The sequence below is a fragment of the Argopecten irradians genome, chromosome 14, assembly GCF_041381155.1.
Source record: "Argopecten irradians isolate NY chromosome 14, Ai_NY, whole genome shotgun sequence".
Lineage (NCBI taxonomy): Eukaryota > Metazoa > Mollusca > Bivalvia > Pectinida > Pectinidae > Argopecten > Argopecten irradians.
In genome coordinates this window covers 910403-934198 of record NC_091147.1, presented here as the reverse complement: position 1 = coordinate 934198, position 23796 = coordinate 910403, and the positions used below count along the sequence as shown (strand labels likewise).

The window sequence follows — 23796 nt, the reverse complement described above, 5'->3', positions numbered from 1 at the left end:
CCTTTGTTTTGTTCTGTTCAGGCTTTGATCCCAGATACTCAGGCGATCCCTGCTGATAACAACTGATCAGTCTTCCCTCAGTCTGCTGAACCTGACCATGTCTTAAGACCAAGGTCACTGCTACCGCAGGATCTAATCTGTGTTCCCGCCCTCGGGAATGCGACACAGTTTCCTGGTGAGCCTTATTTAGGCTTCGTGGTTCTTTGGCCCTGGCAGGGCTTGGACATGAAGCCTTATCCATTGAGATGTCAGGGGAAGCTGGGCACCCCCTAGCTAAACTAGCATAGATAGTACGCAGAAATGACTGCAGCTCAACAACCCTTCTCGGTCCCGAGGCCTCCGTAGTATAGGGTTCTGCCATTCCGACATCGACAATCTGGCGAGATATCTCTGGGGGTCCCTCTGGTATGTTGGAGAAAGGAGGCTCGATATCAAGGACATATGAGCCATTTAAGTCATCCAGAAGTGCAGCTGGATTCTTTTGTATTAGAATCAGTGGATATCTTAACATAATTGGTGGACCCTTCTGCAGGAATAAAGCCGACACCGGCTCTGGGTTTGCACTTGTGGTTTTCATAGGAGAGGGTGCCACCAGAGCTACCAGCCTCTGAATGACAGTTTCATAACCCTGAACATATCCAGGCCTATTTACATTAAGGATGACTGTTCCTTGAATGTCCACAGGAATAATAACCTCCTTTCCATTATCCTGTTCCTGACCAGGTAGGCTGACCACCTCACTGGCCTTTACTCGAGTGTCCTTAGGAATACTGACATCCTTCACTTCCTCCCCTACCAATTTCATCAGAGTTGGACTGGGACTATCAGACATAATCACCTCCTTTTTCTCCTCCCCCACCAATTTCTTCAGATGTGAGGGACTCCAAAACGTATGTAAATGCTTGGGAATTAGTTGATATATCTGGCCGTGTACTTTAGCCACCGACTCCGGTGGAGCAACTTCCTCTGGAGAGACACTGATCCTGCACATATCACTGACACCAGTGTGTTCTGCAATTCTCTTAGACGGTTCTTTTAACATCAGTTTTGAACTTGGTGAGAGTCTTGAGTCAATCTCTGAACCATTTCCCGTGGAATCTACCATGGAACCATCCACAATAATATTTTCAACTTTGAGCTCGTCAACTGTTGATAACTTTGGTTTGTATCCCATCTTACTGGGATATTCTTTACTAGAATATCGGGGCTGGCCAGATCCATAACCCTGTCCTGCTGGTGCAGCTGACCGACTCCGGTCATTCTTTGCATTGCGCCGTGACTTGTCGAGGATAGTAGGGATCTTGGTAATCATTGTATCCACAGCTTTGGTTAATTTATCCTCTCGTGCAGGCAAGCATCTCTCATGACCCGTCATCCGTTTCATGGAGGACTGCAATTTAGTTTTTGTCACATCACCGTGGCGTAGATAGCTGTGTCGTGATTTGACCTCTTTTGCTGAAGGATATGGAGTCTCTTCATCCTCACTGGAAGACGTTGTTGAAGATGACCAGTTGTCCTCAAGTTTAGTCTGTCTGCTGCATGGCTGGCAAGATGCTGTCTTGTACATGTACCTGTTTGAGGTAGAGTATGTCGTCTGCCTCTCTTGCCTTCTACGTGTGCATTGGTACCGCTCCATCGCATCTATTGCCTTATCAATGGATTTATGTTCACCCATGCCCACATACAAACCAGCCTCTTGATCTCTACAGCCAAGGCAAAAATGGAATATTGCTTGGTTCTCAACACACACTTCAGGTCGATCACGAAATGCCTTTGATGCTAGTGACAGGATCCTATCCCCCCAATCATATAGGTCTTCATCTTTGCGTTGCTCCGCAAGCTGAAACTTGGTCTGTGCGGTTCCTGGTGATTCATCCGATTTAAACCGGCAGTCAAAGTCACGGAGGAGTCTTCTATAGGAAATCTTGTTAACCATTTTCATTACTGATCTGTAGAAATCCCTAGCCTTACCGGCCAAGGCTCTACGCAATGCATCTTTGCGTGCTCGGTTGCTCCATCCCGCATTATCTGCATATCTGGTAAACTTCTGTTTGAATAATAACCAATCAGAGGTCCCATTGAATTTCAATGCCTTAGGTAAAGTCGGGGGATGGAGACTTTGACGAGATTTGGTCGATCTCCAACCACAATCAACATCACTATCACTATCAGATGGCGTCGTATCCCGACGTAGCCTTCTGCCCCTATAGCGTTTGTCCCAGTTGTTAGATTTGGTCGATCTCCGACCATAATCAACATCATCATCACTATCGCTATCAGATGGTGTCGTATCCCGACGTGGCCTTCTGTGCGAATAGCGATAGCATCTGTCCCAGTCCGAATCCGAGTGAGATGAATCCACTCGACGAGACCGTCTAGTTGAGACTGGAGGTGACTGGAATCGTCTGGATGTATGTCGACGTGAGTGTGACATACGTGATGATGAATTATCCTCGCTGTCGAGATAGTACTTGCTGGATGGCTTGGTGGATTTTCTGAATGAACGGTTGTCATGGTGTGTACACTCATCTGTCACATCCCACACTTTTCGACTTTTGCTCTGTCGCTGTGCATTGTTTTCCCAGCTATCTGATACAGCATTTACCCTCTCCGCAAAAGTCTTGGATGTTGTTCTAATACCTGGTTCGACATCGAGACCAAATAGTTTAGGGTTTAGTGTAAAGTCAATCAGGTCAAACAATGACCTTTTGATGTTCACATTGGGTATCTGTGACAGGGACTTTGGTGTAATGTTGCCGTAGAGGTCCTTAAACTTACGGATCTGCTCTGCCACATTTTCACTAACAAAGGGAAGCAAATGAAAATACTCCTCCTCACAGAAATTGATTCGTAATGGATAGACTGGGGGCGGTCTTCTAGCCATGCTGACTGATATATATATATTGAAGTTTAACCCAAAAATATATGAAGACAATATCCCAGGAATTATGTGCAAGGTACAGAGGAGAGTGTTGAAATGATATCACAACACATGACACCACACTCCTCCCCTCCTTATATTGACAAGATGTGGGAAAAATAACACAGATACCTTAAGTAAATTTGATGTCGACACCGACAAACAAATTATTCAATTCTTATAATCGTAACCCGAATATAAATTTAATTGTACTAAAAATAAAAAATAACACTGTATAGAAGTATAACTGCTATCGGTACCGACAGAGTATACAAGTGTATATTGTTTTATTTCATACAAACCTGAAAAATATAAACTCAATGTCAAGTATAAACAAATACAAAATTACCCCTAGTTAGTGGTGCGTGTTACTGGATGGTTTGATAAAAAAAAATAAACAAAAACAAAAATAGAATAAATACAAGTCAAAATCCTATCGACATCGACAGAAATTTGAACAAGAAATATGTGAGTGTCACACCTCTCTTATTATAAACTGTTAATTCAATTTAGAAAACCAACCAGTAAAATATGAGCACAAAAGCTAAATAATACTACAATATCATAGTATCACAGCAATCACACTCAGATATGTCAAAATGTAAACAATATCAGCTGAATATATAGCAACCGGAAACAGGAAGTATATTAGCGGAAGAACCCAGTGCGAGTCTCGCTCTGAGATGCCACTAAATATTCACCTTCCAAAATTAATTTAGCATAAAAAAACGAAATATAAAATACAGGGCCGAAAAATGGTTGCTTTGTAAATATTAATGAAAAAATAAACCTATACAATAAACAACAGTACCAACTCGCAATATACTAATCCTTGGGGTACACGTGTGTGCTACTACGACGTGCTACCGCGCACGTGGTTCACACATAGTCGTCCCCGACCAGTTTATCCTCGTCGCCAATGTTGTGAAAACTGAATGTAACACAGTCCGCTGAATGACTGGCTCACCTACTCCGCGTCGCGGGCTCGACAGCAAGCGTAGACGCCATCGTTGGGCTGTGTCTGGCTCCAAATAGCTCCAATACAGGGGTGGTCAACAACTCACACGTCCGTTTCGGTTGGGGCTAGGTCTGGAACTGGGGCTCAAGCGGGAGCCCCAACGTCACTTCCGGTAGTGTCCGGTCAGGGGTCTTCGGGACGCTTGACATCCCTGGGCAATTTTCACTACATTTACATTGCCAACACTAGTTTTTTCGCCCGTATAAGAATATCCATGCATATCTGCATCAATCTTCATATATTTTACACCGAGGAAAATATGTAATATCACGCTTTACATAAAATCCAAATTCTTCAAGCGATTGTCGCTTCGTAAGTTGTCCAAACGACAGTGCTTCGCCATTTTGACAACAGCTGTCAGGCACGCGATTTTGTCAGGTGTTCCTTACGTCATTACAAATTTGCCGCTTATATCATTGAGAAATGCAAATCATCTATTAGATATTTTTGCACTGTCTAGTTGATTATAATAAGTAAATGGGAAAAACCCAATAAATTTAAGTCTCACGGGAATTTTAAAATTACTTTCTAAATCTCTGGTCTACATAAGTTTTAGTTTTAGAGAAAAAAATACCCATTCGATTCCTCCTCCTTCCTGTGGCCAGAACCATGGCGCATTACGTATAGAGATTATGCCTGTTTGAGTTTTAAAAATAAAAATAATTTTTTTTTGGAGGACAGCAGCTTTGTATTTTCCCGCCAATAACTAGGGTACTATACAGGGTTAGATACGGGTCGATATATAAATCATCGAATACAGATTTAAGTGTCAGTTCTACGAACTCAGAGTTTGCTTGCGTTTTTGATGTAGCCATGATATGGCCAAGCTGCGAATTAAATCTTTGATGATCGATATGGACGTCTAGACTCGTAAACGATTCTATGTAAACAACATGCGCTGCATTTTCTATCATGTTCCGCTATGGTTTACGTATTGAGAGAGAACGAAGTGTACCAAAGATCTACCTACTGTAGAAACCAAAGGTCCTCTACCGTTCCGAAACGGCTTTTAATTTTTAAAATGGGGATGTAAAACGAGATAGATAATTTTCTATATTAAAAAAAATATATATTACACTTACCATTACATGCATTAATACATTCATCATCGCCTTCTAAAATGGATAAAAATAAAATAAATGTTAATATTCATAACGCGGGTCGTCTTATGTTTCCCGCCGTCGGCCTAAATAACACGCATTATAGTTGGTAATAGGAATATATTGTAGTATACACGTACAATGTAGATTACGCAGGGAACCATGCATTTGTTTGATTTTGTAACCTCATCATAAGCCATCGGTACAAATTTTCTTATGATGTTATTATAATAAACTTTTAATTCTTGTTTCCGAAATGTAGTGGACCTTTAAGTAATACTTGTCCGGCAGGGTGATACTTGTCCGGCAGGGTGCAAAAGGGGAGATTACTCTTGCATCCTTTGCAGTATTTGCTATCACGTTATTGTTGGAATTCAATTTGATATAACAGAATTGACAGATATGAAAATATCGGACACACATATTATATTTATAAGACATTAAAAGTCTATAGTCTGTCCTTCTTGTGTGCTCTAAAAAGGCTCGTACAGTCCGGTGCCAACATTTAGTTCATTAGGCTTATCATCTTATATACTTCAGGTAGGCCAATGCTATCATTTTCAGAGACAGGTACTGGAAAGTGGTCACATTAAAAAGTATATAGTAAAAAAAATAATGTGCGCGTTACATGTGTAAGTGTTGTTGGTGATACAATACATCGAATTTCAAAATGCATCTTTCTCATAACTTAGCTTAACGTTAACATTTGATTGCTGAAAAAACCCCATGATGATGTAGTATGCTACAATCAAGGGGAATGGTTGATTGACACGTGTAAAATACTATATCAAATAGCCAACACCTCCATAACTTTATTCAATTAGTTTTTTCGCTGCATTATTACTTATTGTTGTCTCAAAATACTGTTTTAAATTAAAATTACAATTAATTTAATTGGTTGTTTTCCGTAAAATTGAATACGTATGAAGAACATTATTAATTTCCACGTTGTTAGTTGCCAGGGGTATAAAATTCAAAATTATAATTATTTCTAAAAATGTAACGTATGTGTCTAGCTCGTGTGAAATAAAACTTGTACAGTTTTTGAATACCGCTTTCCTTCCCTTGGGGTATTGCATGGTTGGGTCAATAAAATGACCAAGTGTTGCTCCAGTTCAAGTGTAGGTATTACGTAATGTGGCGCAAACAGGGATTCCTGTCTGACGAGTACAATGCGTGCTACGCCACAGAAGTGAGTAAACCTAGTCGGGGTGATTTTCATTTTTGAGACCACCCCCGAAATTCACGGGGCCGTTCAGGTAAACGCTTTGAAGACAGCGACAGGTGAGGGGATTTTAGTGAGGTGTTTTCACTTCGCCGGATTTTAATCAGATCTGAAAATGGCGACGCCGAAGTCGCCAGCAAAATTTCGCTCTTGGAGTTCGATGGATTCCATCGACCCTGCCGATATTCGTCGACTATACGACCCAGAATCGTCTACAAAATCATCGTCGGTGCGATGTGTGAGCACATGGATGTTTTCATTACTTATTTTGGGATCGACTGTTCTGTTTCTTATCGGGTTATTGGTAGGATACTACGTAAAGGAAAGTCAGAATTTAGACACGGATGGTACTATAGCCCATTGTTTTTACGGGGAAAGGAGTGATGGATTTTCACAAGAACAAGTTGAGTCGGCACACGAGAATGTCATGTATTTACTGTCATCCGAAAGTATCAAGACTCTAAAAAGGTGAGTATTTAAATTTGACAGATAATTAAAATCAGAAGACACAAGTTCTGTTGTTTACAAATCACCTGTAAGACACGTAAAACCGGCATTTAAAATTCGATAAGATCTGTGTAAAAATGTTGGGCATGTCTTTGTCTGTAAATCATTGGTTTAGCTTTAGTTAAAAACATTGTTTCAATTTTTGTTACAGTATTTAGTATTAGTAGTGGACAGTTTATGGGGGTAATATCATAAAATTGTTACATGTTTTTTTGTGTGTAAAATTTAACATGATAATATAACATTTATTTCTCAACTAACACAACTAAGTAAATCAAGTAAATGTGTTTCAATAATTAAGTTGAAGTAGTTTTATATTTAATTTGATATGATAAAGTATTGAAATCAACATGATGTATTAAACATTTACTAATATTGTCTTCTATAACAATGGAAATATAACATTATAATATGTTTGTATATTTTTATTCCATTATAAGTATTGTGTGATCTAGTGAATTCCTCACAATATTTGAAATGCCTTTCTGGCCAGTCCTGCCCCTTTTGTGATGTATTATTAGCACTAGACCTAGCTATGTGTGGTGTTAATATTTAATGTTACCCACCTGGTGAGGACTGACATCTGTCATAGGTAATCACAGTATCATACTGGTAGTGCACAGTGTCACCCGGCTAAACTGACCACCACTTCATGGTGACATATAGCTAAATTGACCACCACCACCACAGTGTCACCCGGCTAAACTGACCATCACTTGAGTGTCACCTAGCTAAACTGACCATCACTTCAATGACACTTGTCTAAACTAACCACAACCTTAGTGACACCTGGCTAAACTGATATTAAGCTGCAGTTCAAAGTCAATGTGTCAGACATTACAGCATAAATCTGTTTTACTGGCTGATATGAGACAATGTCAATATTTGTGTCAGATATCAATTGATGTTAAATATTTCATCTTAATATACCATTTGAGAGGAAAGTTGTGTTTTAATTATTTTACATATTTAAGAAGATCACAAATATTAGTGTTCTTGGCTTCACTTCAAAATTTAAATAATTAACTTTTGAAAGATTTGAAGCATTTTACTTGCAAGATTTTCAGAATAATTACTGGATTTCAGTATTACACAAAGTAAGAAGGCAAACAAAGGTATGTTGAATTTTTTCGACATAGGAAACAGACTACAAAGGTTTTATTTCCTTGGTTACACTAATTAGGCAGGTACATCGTTAATTGTATAACCACATCCATCTAGTAATCAATTTTCAAAGGAACTACATGTATACATATACACGGGGTACGGACAAAAGCCCCTTAGGACATAAGCCCCTAGGACAAAAGCCCCTAGGACAAAAGCCCCTAGGACAAAAGCCCCTTAGGACATAAGCCCATAGGACAAAAGCCCCTAGGACAAAAGCCCCTTGGACAAAAGCCCCTAGGACAAAAGCCCCTAGGACAAAAGCCCCTAGGACATAAGCCCCTAGGACAAAAGCCCATAGGACAAAAGCCCTTTAGGACAAAAGCCCTAGGACAAAAGCCCCTTAGGACATAAGCCCCTAGGACTAAAGCCCCTTGGACAAAAGCCCCTTGGACAAAAGCCCCTTGGACAAAAGCCCCTAGGACAAAAGCCCCTAGGACAAAAGCCCCTTGGACAAAAGCCCCTCCATACTAATGGAAAAGAGGACAAAAGCCCCTTCATTTTTCAAAAAAATTAAATTCAAAAATATAGAAAAAAAAAATATGAAATATTTTCTTATATCAGTTTTTTTTTCTTCAAATATACATGTAGTTCAAAATAAGACACAATGTAATAATTTACTGGATTATTGGGATTTTACTAAAAATTTGATAAATTGATTTCATGATTTATAGATAAAAAAAATGTAAAAAATTATATTGATGTTAATCTAATTATGACACTATATGATAGAAATATTTTGTAATTAAACATACTTTCCTAATTATCTATATATAATCAATGCAAACATCAAGCTGTTAGCCTGGTAGGTGTGTTAAATTATGATAAAGTAAACATTAATGGTTTCTTGTATATATAACATTCTAATGTCTATGTATACATGTTTTTTTATTATTTCTTTGATATCAATAACTCAAAAATTAAAAGAAATCAAATGATCACATCATAATTATGCTTTTTTTATTATGTTTGACACTCTTCTCTGATAATACCCAAATGTATCAAATAGCAAATAAATATCTAAAAAAATAGAAATAAGCTGTTGGCTTTTATCCTAAGGGGCTTTTGTCTGGAGAGGCTTTTGTCCTAGGGGCTTATGTCCAGAGGGGGGGCTTTTGTCCAGGGGGGCTTTTGTCCTACACTCCATATACACACCTCTGTTTGTAAATACCATTCCAATGGGAGACGAGAGTAAAACTTAATGGACCTGCATACAAAGAAAGACAATGTTACCTGTCAAAAATGGGTATCATAAATAAAAATCTTACATAATACAAATAATATCTAAATGGAAGACATATTATGTTTTCATTTTTGTGTGTGAAAGAAAGCGATATTTCCACCTGCAGCTAATAAATTTAAAACTCGGCCCATGAGAAACAGGTGTAATTATATAAATAAAAGTGGAGAAGTTTTGTACCCGCTAATTTTTCTGATCAGGTATGGTTCATGTTACACAAGAGTGACAAATTGTGACTGCCCCTCCCATAGGGGTACAAAGGGAGGAGATTTATAGCCGGTACAGTAGATCTAATCTACAGATAATTACACACACCTGATCATCTGCTAGTGGATGTCACTTTCCTCTTTGACCATGGTTACATGTAATAATATGGGTCTGCTGTCAGTTATTAGCACAAACAAGATTCAATTGTTTTATAAAGGTTAGCAAGACATTTCATTGCTCGGATCCTAACTATATAATTATACCAGTACATTTATTATATTTTCAATTTTATATTTCCTCCACCATTTCCAAATATCTCTCAGATTTGACATCATTATAATTTATGATTTAATCAGTACATGTAGTGTTGATCCCAGGAATGCTGTACTGATTTGGATCAACTTTAAACTATTATTATTAAATAAGTTAACTTATTGAGCTGTACTGATTTGGATCAACTTTAAACTATTATTATTAAATAAGTTAACTTATTGAGCTGTACTGATTTGGATCAACTTTAAACTATTATTATTAAATAAGTTAACTTATTGAGCTGTACTGATTTGGATCAACTTTAAACTATTATTATTAAATAAGTTAACTTATTGAGCTGTACTGATTTGGATCAACTTTAAACTATTATTATTGAATAAGTTAACTTATTGAGCTGTACTGATTTGGATCAACTTTAAACTATTATTATTAAATAAGTTAACTTATTAAGCTGTACTGATTTGGATCAACTTTAAACTATTATTATTAAATAAGTTAACTTATTGAGCTGTACTGATTTGGATCAACTTTAAACTATTATTATTAAATAAGTTAACTTATTGAGCTGTACTGATTTGGATCAACTTTAAACTATTATTATTAAATAAGTTAACTTATTGAGCTGTACTGATTTGGATCAACTTTAAACTATTATTATTAAATAAGTTAACTTATTAAGCTGTACTGATTTGGATCAACTTTAAACTATTATCATTAAATAAGTTAACTTATTGAGCTGTACTGATTTGGATCAACTTTAAACTATTATTATTAAATAAGTTAACTTATTAAGCTGTACTGATTTGGATCAACTTTAAACTATTATTATTAAATAAGTTAACTTATTGAGCTGTACTGATTTGGATCAACTTTAAACTATTATTATTAAATAAGTTAACTTATTGAGCTGTACTGATTTGGATCAACTTTAAACTATTATTATTAAATAAGTTAACTTATTGAGCTGTACTGATTTGGATCAACTTTAAACTATTATTATTGAATAAGTTAACTTATTGAGCTGTACTGATTTGGATCAACTTTAAACTATTATTATTAAATAAGTTAACTTATTAAGCTGTACTGATTTGGATCATTATTAAATAAGTGTACTAATTAAGTTGAATTTCGCTTCTCAAACTCCTCTTACAAAGATATTTAAAGTCCTTTTATTTTGTGAGTCTGAAACATCAAAGTCATTTGATTAGAGACATGGTGGTTTCAATTATGAGGTCTTTTAATAAAAATCACAGAGTTGTGATAGAATTTATTTGCGAAGAGGTGTTAAAAGCTTAGTGCTTTGTCAGGCAATTCTACTTAAGGAAACATGTTTTTCTTGATCGACCTTAAGCTGACAAAAGGTCCGCCCCTGTATTGGTACAATGGATTCCTCCATTGATCCACTACAATGTGGGTCTGGCCCCTCAGCTTTGATAAAACTAGATAACAACACACCAGCTGTTGGTCTGGGGCACAAATTCCACACCAAAGATGAGTTTGGGGCAAAATATTCAGCCAGGTGAGGTTTTTTTTTGGCAAATCATTTATTTTTATGCGTAACATTTTCTGACTTTCTGCACTAAATATAGTGCACATGCTTATACGGGCATCGGATTAGCTCCCCCTGGTTTTCTAAGATCGAGAACCAAACAACATGATCAAAATTCCTTGGCTGAATCGTTATAATGGATTATCCCCCCCTAGTTTTCTTCCCCTGGTTAGAGCGTTAAAACTTAGACTGGCAATCATTAGAATTTCTCAGTTGAAATGCCATGCACTTATTAGATTTCCCCTCCTTGGTTATCTAAAATAGACCTGAGAACTGGTCACCATAAGAATTCCATCATCCTTCTCAAGCTCAAAACAGAACTATTTTCTTTGTTGAACACATTTCTTTTTAATTTCAGAAGTGTATAATTCCTAAATTTCTGAATTTTTGAAGGGTAACAAAACAGTCTTTGATATAAATCCTTTAATCTCCTTAGTCTTATTTTCACACAACAAGAACCTCTCAATTAACTGTGGATCTGATAGATGGTCCAGCAGTCAACTGTGCTGGCTTGTAATCGCTTCCACTTTGCCCAGATTTGAAATATTCTCATCCAGTTATTTAAAATGTAATTGATTCCATTGAAGTTAAATGATTCCATTGAAGTTAAATGATTCCATTCCTCCAATCCTCCAAAAGACGAGTGATCCTTACAGTGTTAGAGACAACTTATAGATGTATTGTTTGGATGGAATAGGAGTTGTCAGTTACAGTCTGAAGCTGTTTGTTCTTTATGATACAAGGCAGATGTTTACAGAAACATGTCACATTGTCATAGTAAATGGTTTGTCCAAAAGTTTTCTTGGGTTATTTAAGGAAGCCGATACTTTAATGCTGTAATTACGCCCCTAATAGGGCGCTACTGTTCTCTACTGTTCCAGATCTAATGGTATGGGACTCTGGAGTAATAGCACGCAGAAAAAAGATAGAACTACTAGAAATAGACATTTCATAGTCTTTTTGTGTAATAGACACTGTACGGATGGATATAGGACAGAAATCGCTTGAGATGTGTAGATCAATTACATTCCAGCATTTGTTTTAGTTTTCAATATCAATGGCCATGTATATAGAATAAAAACGGGAATACACATAATAGTCCCAATAACCTAAGATGAATATATATTGCTATTGGGAAAGACTTCAAAAATATTTGAAGGAATTTTTCTTATGTTTGAAAATTTCACTGATAACTATCGGATACCATATACTTGATGCTACAAAAGAATCCTGAAATGTGTAGGCCTAAATTATACAGAATAACAAAATGTTTTTTACTGAATACATATGTAAAACACCTTAAAGATATCAGTACTGAAACGCAGGACTTGAAGGTACATGTAATTAACTAAAGTTCTCAGGGTGTGTGTGAGTCTTAATATTTAGGGGGACACGTTAGAATGTAAACTATATACTAGCAATATTTTAAAATTCTTTATTGATTATAATTATAATCCTTCAGTATGAATTGTAATCTACTTATATACCTTTCCTAATCCTCTGTTCGCGGGATAATTTTCATTGTTACAATTTTATAAATGATTAGTTTGTATGAATGTGCTGTAATTTGAAATATTAACACAGTAAGCTATGGAATGTCGACTTTAAATGCCACAATGTACAGTGCCAGATGGAATACAGGCGAGATAAGGTGGAAATTAACCTTTGATCACCAGGTAGATCACACTCCACAGGTCATAGATAATGTAAATTAATGTAACGAACACGATTAATATAATTACTTATAATATACAAGAAATAATATACAAGGAATTATACTATATTTAAAAGGATCCATTTCCTACTCATAGTGTTTATATACACACAAATTTTTATAAACTGATGGATAATTTACTTACACAGGTATATAATGATATAATGTTTTCCTTTAGTGTTTTTTTTTCTGCCGAAAATTGTATTTTTTTTCCTGTAGGAAATTGTAAACAGATTTTGAATGGTCGGGACACCTCTGGATATCATATTCAGAGATTGTTATCTATTTATCACAGTTAATTAAACACTGACACATCTAAACAAGTTAATGAATAATAATATATAGTGATAATGTTCCATGTGAATACACCCAATAGGTAATGCCTGACTTCATTGTAATATACCCTGTTCTGTTGATTTAAACAAATTGTTTGGCCTTTATTTTGGGTTCCAAGTCCAACAAGAATCAAGGCAAAATGATTTAGTCAGTTCATCCCTAGGCCTACCACCACCCTCCTCCACCATCCCTAGGCCTACCACCACCCTCCTCCACCATCCCTAGGCCTACCACCACCCTCCTCCATCATCCCTAGGCCTACCACCACCCCCTTCCCACACATCCCCAGGCCTACCACCACCCTCCTCCCCAGGCTAACCACCTCCCTAGGCCTACCACCACCCTCCTCCATCATCCCTAGGCCTACCACCAAAACCCTCCACCATCCAAAAACAGGGATAAGAAATGATAGATTCATTCAAAATCACAAGTAAATATATTGTCTTCACAAGTTTATTGAAACCGAAAAGTGTGAACATGTTTATAATGCAGGGTATTGGAAAATCTCTGTGGTCTTATTGAAAGGATTAACTTGAGGTTTACACTGAAACATGTGATCTGTTTGGAATTCCAACAAGTATCAATAAAGTTTGTTACTCCATTGTAGAGTCATGTTGACTTAGTAAAACTCCACCTGCTGTCTACAGCGATACACAGATAAGTAAGGGATCTGTTTACTTTATAGGGATTACCAAAACCACAGAAAGGCTATTGTATAAAACTTTACAGACAGGCTACTGTACAAAACTTTACAGGGATTTACTGTTACCTAAATCACAGACAGGCTACTGTACAAAACTTTACAGGGATTTACTGTACCTAAATCACAGACAGGCTACTGTACAAAACTTTACAGACAGGCTACTGTACAAAACTTTACAGGGATTTACTGTACCTAAATCACAGACAGGCTACTGTACAAAACTTTACAGGGATTTACTGTACCTAAATCACAGACAGGCTACTGTACAAAACTTTACAGGGATTTACTGTACCTAAATCACAGACAGGCTACTGTACAAAACTTTACAGGGATTTACTGTACCTAAATCACAGACAGGCTACTGTACAAAACTTTACAGGGATTTACTGTACCTAAATCACAGACAGGCTACTGTACAAAACTTTACAGGGATTTACTGTACCTAAATCACAGACAGGCTACTGTACAAAACTTAACAGGGATTAACTGTACCTAAATCACAGACAGGCTATTGTACAAAACTTTACAGAAAGGCTACTGTACAATACTTTACAGGGATTTGCTGTACCTAAATCACAGACAGGCTACTGTACACAGGGGCTACTGTACAAAACTTAACAGGGATTAACTGTACCTAAATCACAGACAGGCTACTGTACAAAACTTTACAGGGATTTACTGTACCTAAATCACAGACAGACTACTGTACAAAACTTTACAGGGATTTACTGTACCTAAATCACAGACAGGCTACTGTACAAAACTTTACAGGGATTTACTGTACCTAAATCACAGACAGAGCATTGTAGACTCTACACCACTGTGTTCATTACTTTACAGACAGGCTACTGTACAAAACTTTACATGGATGGATTGTCTCAGTGTACCTAAATCACACACAGGCTTTGTACAAAACTTAGAGTCTACAGGGATTTACTGTACCTAAATTTGTTCATTGCTGTATGTCTACTGTTCTTCAGTTCTTCGACCTGTATTTTTGTTCATTGGATCACATTGTCTCAGTGTTCAAAACTTTACAGTAGATTTGTTCATTGGTTGTGTCAGTTCTTCTGACCTGTAGATTTGTTCATTGGTTTGTCTCAGTTCTTCTGACCTGTAGATTTGTTCATTGGTTGTGTCAGTTCTTCTGACCTGTAGATTTGTTCATTGGTTGTCTCAGTTCTTCTGACCTGTAGATTTGTTCATTGGTTTCTCAGTTCTTCTGACCTGTAGATTTGTTCATTGGTTGTGTCAGTTCTTCTGACCTGTAGATTTGTTCATTGGTTGTGTCTTCTGACCTGTAGATTTGTTCATTGGTTGTCTCAGTTCTTCTGACCTGTAGATTTGTTCATTGGTTGTCGTCAGTTCTTCTGACCTGTAGATTTGTTCATTGGTTGTGTTCTTCTGACCTGTAGATTTGTTCATTGGTTGTCTCAGTTCTTCTGACCTGTAGATTTGTTCATTGGTTGTCTCAGTTCTTCTGACCTGTAGATTTGTTCATTGGTTGTCTCAGTTCTTCTGACCTGTAGATTTGTTCATTGGTTGTCTCAGTTCTTCTGACCTGTAGATTTGTTCATTGGTTGTGTCCTGTGATTGTTTCTTCTGACCTGTAGATTTGTATTGTTGTTCAGTTTGTAGATTGTTATTGGTTGTCTCAGTTCTTCTGACCTGTAGATTTGTTTCATTGGTTGTGTCAGTTCTTCTGACCTGTAGATTTGTTCATTGGTTGTCTCAGTTCTTCTGACCTGTAGATTTGTTCATTGGTTGTCTCAGTTCTTCTGACCTGTAGATTTGTTCATTGGTTGTGTCAGTTCTTCTGACCTGTAGATTTGTTCATTGGTTGTCTCAGTTCTTCTGACCTGTAGATTTGTTCATGGTTGTTCAGTTTTCTGACTGTAGATTGTCATTGGTTGTCTCAGTTCTTCTGACCTGTAGATTTGTTCATTGGTTGTGTCTTGGTTTTGTTCATTGGTTGTCAGTTCTTCTGACCTGTAGATTTGTTCATTGGTTGTCTCAGTTCTTCTGACCTGTAGATTTGTTCATTGGTTTGTGTCAGTTCTTCTGACCTGTAGATTTGTTCATTGGTTGTGTCAGTTCTTCTGACCTGTAGATTTGTTTGGTTGTGTCAGTTCTTCTGACCTTAGATTTGTCCATTGGTTCAGTTCTTCTGACCTGTAGATTTGTTAATTGGTTGTCTCAGTTCTTCTGACCTGTAGATTTGTTCATTGGTTGTGTCAGTTCTTCTGACCTGTAGATTTGTTAATTGGTTGTGTCAGTTCTTCTGACCTGTAGATTTGTTCATTGGTTGTGTCAGTTCTTCTGACCTGTAGATTTGTTCATTGGTTGTGTCAGTTCTTCTGACCTGTAGATTTGTTAATTGGTGTGTCTCAGTTCTTCTGACCTGTAGATTTGTTCATTGGTTGTGTCAGTTCTTCTGACCTGTAGATTTGTTCATTGGTTGTCTCAGTTCTTCTGACCTGTAGATTTGTTCATTGGTTGTCTCAGTTCTTCTGACCTGTAGATTTGTTCATTGGTTGTCTCAGTTCTTCTGACCTGTAGATTTGTTCATTGGTTGTCTCAGTTCTTCTGACCTGTAGATTTGTTCATTGGTTGTCTCAGTTCTTCTGACCTGTAGATTTGTTCATTGGTTGTCTCAGTTCTTCTGACCTGTAGATTTGTTCATTGGTTGTGTCTCAGTTCTTCTGACCTGTAGATTTGTTCATTGGTTGTCTCAGTTCTTCTGACCTGTAGATTTGTTCATTGGTTGTCTCAGTTCTTCTGACCTGTAGATTTGTTCATTGTTTGTCTCAGTTCTTCTGACCTGTAGATTTGTTCATTGGTTGTCTCAGTTCTTCTGACCTGTAGATTTGTTCATTGGTTGTCTCAGTTCTTCTGACCTGTAGATTTGTTCATTGGTTGTCTCAGTTCTTCTGACCTGTAGATTTGTTCATTGGTTGTCTCAGTTGTAGATTTGTTCATTGGTTGTGTCTTCTGACCTGTAGATTTGTTCATTGGTTGTCTCAGTTCTTCTGACCTGTAGATTTGTTCATTGGTTGTCTCAGTTCTTCTGACCTGTAGATTTGTTCATTGGTTGTCTCAGTTCTTCTGACCTGTAGATTTGTTCATTGGTTGTGTCAGTTCTTCTGACCTGTAGATTTGTTCATTGGTTGTGTCAGTTCTTCTGACCTGTAGATTTGTTCATTGGTTGTGTCAGTTCTTCTGACCTGTAGATTTGTTCATTGGTTGTGTCAGTTCTTCTGACCTGTAGATTTGTTCATTGGTTGTCTCAGTTCTTCTGACCTGTAGATTTGTTCATTGGTTGTCTCAGTTCTTCTGACCTGTAGATTTGTTCATTGGTTGTCTCAGTTCTTCTGACCTGTAGATTTGTTCATTGGTTGTCTCAGTTCTTCTGACCTGTAGATTTGTTCATTGGTTGTCTCAGTTCTTCTGACCTGTAGATTTGTTCATTGGTTGTCTCAGTTCTTCTGACCTGTAGATTTGTTCATTGGTTGTCTCAGTTCTTCTGACCTGTAGATTTGTTGTGTCATTGGTAGATTTGTTCATCAGTTCTTCTGACCTGTAGATTTGTTCATTGGTTGTCTCAGTTCTTCTGACCTGTAGATTTGTTCATTGGTTGTGTCTCAGTTTTCTGACCTGTAGATTTGTTCATTGGTTGTGTTCTTCTGACCTGTAGATTTGTTCATTGGTTGTGTCAGTTCTTCTGACCTGTAGATTTGTTCATTGGTTGTCTCAGTTCTTCTGACCTGTAGATTTGTTCATTGGTTGTCTCAGTTCTTCTGACCTGTAGATTTGTTCATTGGTTGTCTCAGTTCTTCTGACCTGTAGATTTGTTCATTGGTTGTCTCAGTTCTTCTGACCTGTAGATTTGTTCATTGGTTGTCTCAGTTCTTCTGACCTGTAGATGAAAATCACATTAGCACTTCACAAACACTAGTGCAAATTTTACCGATGACCAGGAAAAGCTTGAATACACAAATGACAATATAATGGTAAAAATGAGTACATTTTTGTTTGTGTTCAAAGGATCCTGTTAGAAGTTAATGAGTTCAAATAATCTCAGTCATTGTTTGGGTAAGGAATTGAAAGTTCATTGAGTGAAAGTGTCTGTTACAGTTCAGAGATGTAAGTCTTACTTCTAGTCAGTGAAGGCTACCCTGTAATTACATAACGCACAGGAAGTGTTTTGTGCTGGAGACCTCCCTAGTACTTCACCTTACCTTACAGGGGCCATCACACTGGACGACATGGTTATCTGTAAATATTGTTAGTCTGGGGAGTCAGGTCAATTTTATCTGGATTGTAGGACTAGCTGTAACCTTATCAGATGTTATATAGAGCACCTTATGTAGTGGTACTGGGTTCAAATCTCTCTTCACATCTCAGCTCTTAAATATTCAAAGATAAGATATTGTTGTTTGGATAAAAAGGTAGAAGTAAGCCTAAGAAGAAACAATTTGACAGGACTGTAGCTACCTTATAACATAATTAATAGGTTCTCGTTAGAGCACCTGCTTTAGAGGTCACAAGTTCAAATCTCTGTTCACCTTTCAACTTTCATGGGTAAATATTATCATCAGCTCCCACAGAGTGGAGACATTATGCACATACCTTAAAATTGTTCAAAGGCTGTGTTTGGTATTAAAACCTAATGAAAGAAACATAAGTGTGTACATTGGGTGGTTTATACATGGATGGGACCACTCCACAGATCCAGTGGCTCAATAGACTCGGGGTTATTGTCAAATCCAAACATTGGTTTAACAGTGAATGGTTTATACACTGAAGCGAGCTCCAGATTATTATGTTGGTGATCTGTTTTTATTGTAACTCATACTTCATGAAGAAGGACAGTTTTTGTTGCCGCATTTTAAATGAATTTAGTGTGTGATTTATATAGTATCTAGCTATAATGATAAGAAAGGGTATTCACTAAGTATCAATACTTTTGGTTCACATTTTATTTGGTTGTTAGAATGTAATACAGTAAAACCCCTCTAACTCGAACCCGGATTCCTCGAATACCCCCTATTCGTCGAACTGGTCGTACGGTCCCAACCGTCTCTCTATATAATCTAAGTAACAAAACCCCGGATAGCTTGAACAGCTATTCATCGAATACCCCTTATTCCTCGAACATAAATATGTCCCCGTTGCATCAAATACATAGTATTTACCCATGTATTCGTCGAACAGGTGTTCGGCCCCTGAGATTTCTTTACCTGTGTCACACCTTAGAACGAATAATCATACCCTGCCTCTACTCCGGTTCCCGGCAGGGTATGAATTCCACCCCGTTGCCGCTAGTGTTGCAAGCCCCGCTGTGATCCACATGCGCACTTTGAGACTGATAAAATTATATTTTTCGGGTAATATGCTTATGTAACTGTATTGTTCTGACAACGATGATCAATATTCAATTCACAAACCTTTCGATTATAATGTTTCATCAACTATTAGTAGTAAAATCCAAGGCAAACACAGCACATGTATAATTCTGTTCAAATACGCCGCCATGTTTGATTAACCAGAAACTGTGACGAAATGAAACACTCAACAGGTAAAATATGTTTAAAAGTTTTAAAAAGCCAACAAACTCAGAATAAACATGGTGGAACTGAACAAATGTAAGTATTATTTAGAATTTAGCGAAAAAGAATTTTTAAAATTCATGTTAAAAACTTTATGACATTATATTTCTTTCGTAGTGAAAATTTGTAGGTCATTCCATATATGGTACTAGCTGCCATATTTGTAGCGCGAAACTTCCTAATGAGAAGCATCATGGCGGCCAAGTGAGCCGTGTCGGAGATGTGAGCCATTCAAAAGTGCTTTAAAACATAATTTAGACATGGAGGTGGGTAAATAAATAATCATTTTATGTTTAAAATGTTTGATATCGTTGAATTTAATTACAAAATTACATGACACATGTGAAATGCAACATTTTCACCGCTGGATGTTTTGCAACACTACGGTCAATGGGACGGAATCGTAGCTCTGACGACGACCATCTGTCAAAAATCTTCCGTCCGTCGTTCAGAGCTACGTCATCGCAGCTAGTCACACCTGACTGCACCGACCGACATGGATAATTGCTCACGATCTTGTGTTTATACAGTTGGCGTGTCAAGCCTTTAGGTAATTAAGGGATTAACAGTGTCGTTATTACCTACCTACACGATCGCAAATCGTTGTTTGATGCTAACTTTATTTAAATATTTCAGAAAAGGCATTAAGTTATTGATGTTTCTCTTGTAATAATCTTCGTTGTAAATACGGAAGTTGTGGATCCATGTTAATAGAAAGTACGCATTGAGAAATGACAAAAGAGGCGGAAGACATTGCTGACGTCCCCCTAATTATAAAAGTTTAGTTTTTTTTTTTTAAATTTCTTCGTTGGTTTCATTCGACAGGCTAACACAATGTTATTTGCCGAAAGATGTAAACGATATCAAACGATATATGCAAAGTACATTTTATCAGTGCGTTCCGTATCTTTTCATGTAAATTGTATTTTGTAACTTTACTCGTAAATACTAAATAGACATCTATAGATATCATTTCTTATGTCCGTAAATATGCTGGTTAATAACTTTATTGTGAGTATGTATTTTGTAAATGTTTTAAATAATTTGTGAAAATTAAATAATAGAAAATGTACTCCTTGTTGACCAATATGGATATTGTACATTAACCTAGATGACGATCGCTTACTCTGATGTGAATGACATATGATTTAGGGCTTTCTCATTAGCTTTTCCAAACGCTAAATTTATGTTATACATTTTTTCAACTTGATATTGCTATCAATACAACACTAAAATAAAGAAATCCAAAATGCTGAAAGATAGGGTAATTAAAATGTCATTGCCGTGCATTGTTTGTCATAGTTTGAAACCGGACATTTTAACTGTCGATCTTGACCAACCTTGGATGAGTCGAATACCCCGTATTCCTCGAATTATTGACCTGGTCCCCTGCAGTTCGAGTTATAGGGGTTTTACTGTAATTCCTAATAAATAGTTATCATAAATTCTCTGTAGATGTTATGTATTTGTGTATAGTGAAATTGTAATGTCTGTCCAGTCATCTAATGGACATGTTTAGATGTGGAATTGTCTGTCCAGTCATCCAATGGACATGTTTAGATGTGGAATTGTCTGTCCAGTCATCCAATGGACATGTTTAGATGTGGAATTGTCTGTCCAGTCATCCAATGGACATGTTTAGATGTGGAATTGTCTGTCCAGTCATCCAATGGACATGTTTAGATGTGGAATTGTCTAGCCAGTCATCCAATGGACATGTTTAAATGTGGAATTGTCTGTCCAGTCATCCAATGGACATGTTTATAGATGTGGAATTGTCTAGTCCAGTCATCCAATGGACATGTTTAGATGTGGAATTGTCTGGCCAGTCATCATCCAATGGACATGTTTATAGATGTGGAATTGTCTGTCCAGTCATCCAATGGACATGTTTATAGATGTGGAATTGTCTGTCCAGTCATCCAATGGACATGTTTATAGATGTGGAATTGTCTGTCCAGTCATCCAGTGGACATGTTTATAGATGTGGAATTGTCTGTCCAGTCATCCAATGGACATGTTTAGATGTGGAATTGTCTGTCCAGTCATCCAATGGACATGTTTAGATGTGGAATTGTCTAGCCAGTCATCCAATGGACATGTTTAAGATGTGGAATTGTCTGCCAGTCATCCAATGGACATGTTTAGATGTGGAATTGTCTATGTCCAGTCATCCAATGGACATGTTTAGATGTGGAATTGTCTGTCCAGTCATCCAATGGACATGTTTAGATGTGGAATTGTCTGTCCAGTCATCCAATGGACATGTTTATAGATGTGGAATTGTCTGTCCAGTCATCCAATGGACATGTTTATAGATGTGGAATTGTCTGTCCAGTCATCCAATGGACATGTTTATAGATGTGGAATTGTCTAGCCAGTCATCCAATGGACATGTTTATAGATGTGGAATTGTCTAGTCCAGTCATCCAATGGACATGTTTAGATGTGGAATTGTCTGTCCAGTCATCCAATGGACATGTTTAAGATGTGGAATTGTCTGTCCAGTCATCCAATGGACATGTTTATAGATGTGGAATTGTCTGTCCAGTCATCCAATGGACATGTTTAGATGTGGAATTGTCTGTCCAGTCATCCAATGGACATGTTTATAGATGTGGAATTGTCTGTCCAGTCATCCAATGGACATGTTTATAGATGTGGAATTGTCTGTCCAGTCATCCAATGGACATGTTTAAATGTGGAATTGTCTGTCCAGTCATCCAATGGACATGTTTAGATGTGGAATTGTCTAGTCCAGTCATCCAATGGACATGTTTAGATGTGGAATTGTCTGTCCAGTCATCCAATGGACATGTTTATAGATGTGGAATTGTCTGTCCAGTCATCCAATGGACATGTTTATAGATGTGGAATTGTCTGTCCAGTCATCCAATGGACATGTTTAAATGTGGAATTGTCTGTCCAGTCATCCAATGGACATGTTTAGATGTGGAATTGTCTAGCCAGTCATCCAATGGACATGTTTAAATGTGGAATTGTCTGTCCAGTCATCCAATGGACATGTTTAGATGTGGAATTGTCTGTCCAGTCATCCAATGGACATGTTTAGATGTGGAATTGTCTGTCCAGTCATCCAATGGACATGTTTATAGATGTGGAATTGTCTAGCCAGTCATCCAATGGACATGTTTAGATGTGGAATTGTCTGTCCAGTCATCCAATGGACATGTTTATAGATGTGGAATTGTCTGTCCAGTCATCCAATGGACATGTTTATAGATGTGGAATTGTCTAGCCAGTCATCCAATGGACATGTTTAAATGTGGAATTGTCTGTCTCACTTTCTCCTGTATGAAGGCAGTTTCAACATTTGAAAATTTAGTTTAAATATTAACTTGTAATTAATAAGTTTTATATCATTTACATTTCTGGCTCTGCAGAGATGCAAAATGATTTTTATCTTTCATAAAAAGAAGATAAAGCAGATTGTAGAGTTACACCTGCGTCTAAATCTTGTATTATGTATCCCTGTTAGATATTTACATACTCTAACTGCCAACGACATGCCTTTTACAACACGGACACGGAGGACATAATCGAAATAAGTTGTGTAATTGAAATTGTATCCACTTGGCCTCTGCTGTGAATGTCACCTATAGCTGTTAAGATGAGGAGGGATAGTGTACCTGATACACCGAGGCAGCGTTGTAATAATCACATAACGTAATTCCTTATCTCTACACCTGTTTCCACCTGTAACTGTATATCTAAATTAGCGAAAAGTAATGTAAAAAAAACTAATTACAGTTAATTACCATGTGAACGCTTATAGTGATACCCACAAAGTATTGTTAAAATGATGAAAACATTCATTTGAAATGTTGGCTTTTAAAATCAATTATGAGTTCAAGCTGTGAAAGACTCCAGTACATTCTTTCCTAATTTGGACAATGTCATGATTTCCCATCATATTCATGTTCGGGCAATTCAAAACTAGACAATTTTCTAGTCGACAATTGGTTTTAAAATTACTGGTAAAAGTATCTACTAGCTGTAGTTCTGTAGGGGGAGATAACTTTTCCGAGCATGGTAAAGAGCTAGTATCTGAGAGTAAACATTGTTGAGTTTATTTCTTTATCATTGTGACACTACATGATCATTTAATATACAATTAAGGTCTACCTTGTTACCCATTCCATCATTATATATCATAGAGTTATCTGCCCTTGGGAGTAGGCATAGATTGCTTTATATCCATAATTGTATG

At 37.1% G+C, this 23796-nt stretch overlaps 1 protein-coding gene across 1 annotated transcript in view; it reads left to right on the top strand.

Annotated features, from left to right (window-relative positions):
* The first annotated feature begins 6201 nt into the window (after positions 1–6201).
* LOC138307648 (aminopeptidase NAALADL1-like) overlaps positions 6202–23796 on the top strand; it is a 76954-nt gene continuing 59359 nt past the window's right edge. Inside the window, exon 1 of the mRNA XM_069248465.1 lies at positions 6202–6731. Within this exon, the coding sequence (XP_069104566.1) occupies positions 6379–6731 (353 nt within the window). The 5' untranslated portion in view covers positions 6202–6378. The remainder of the gene's footprint in view (positions 6732–23796) is intronic.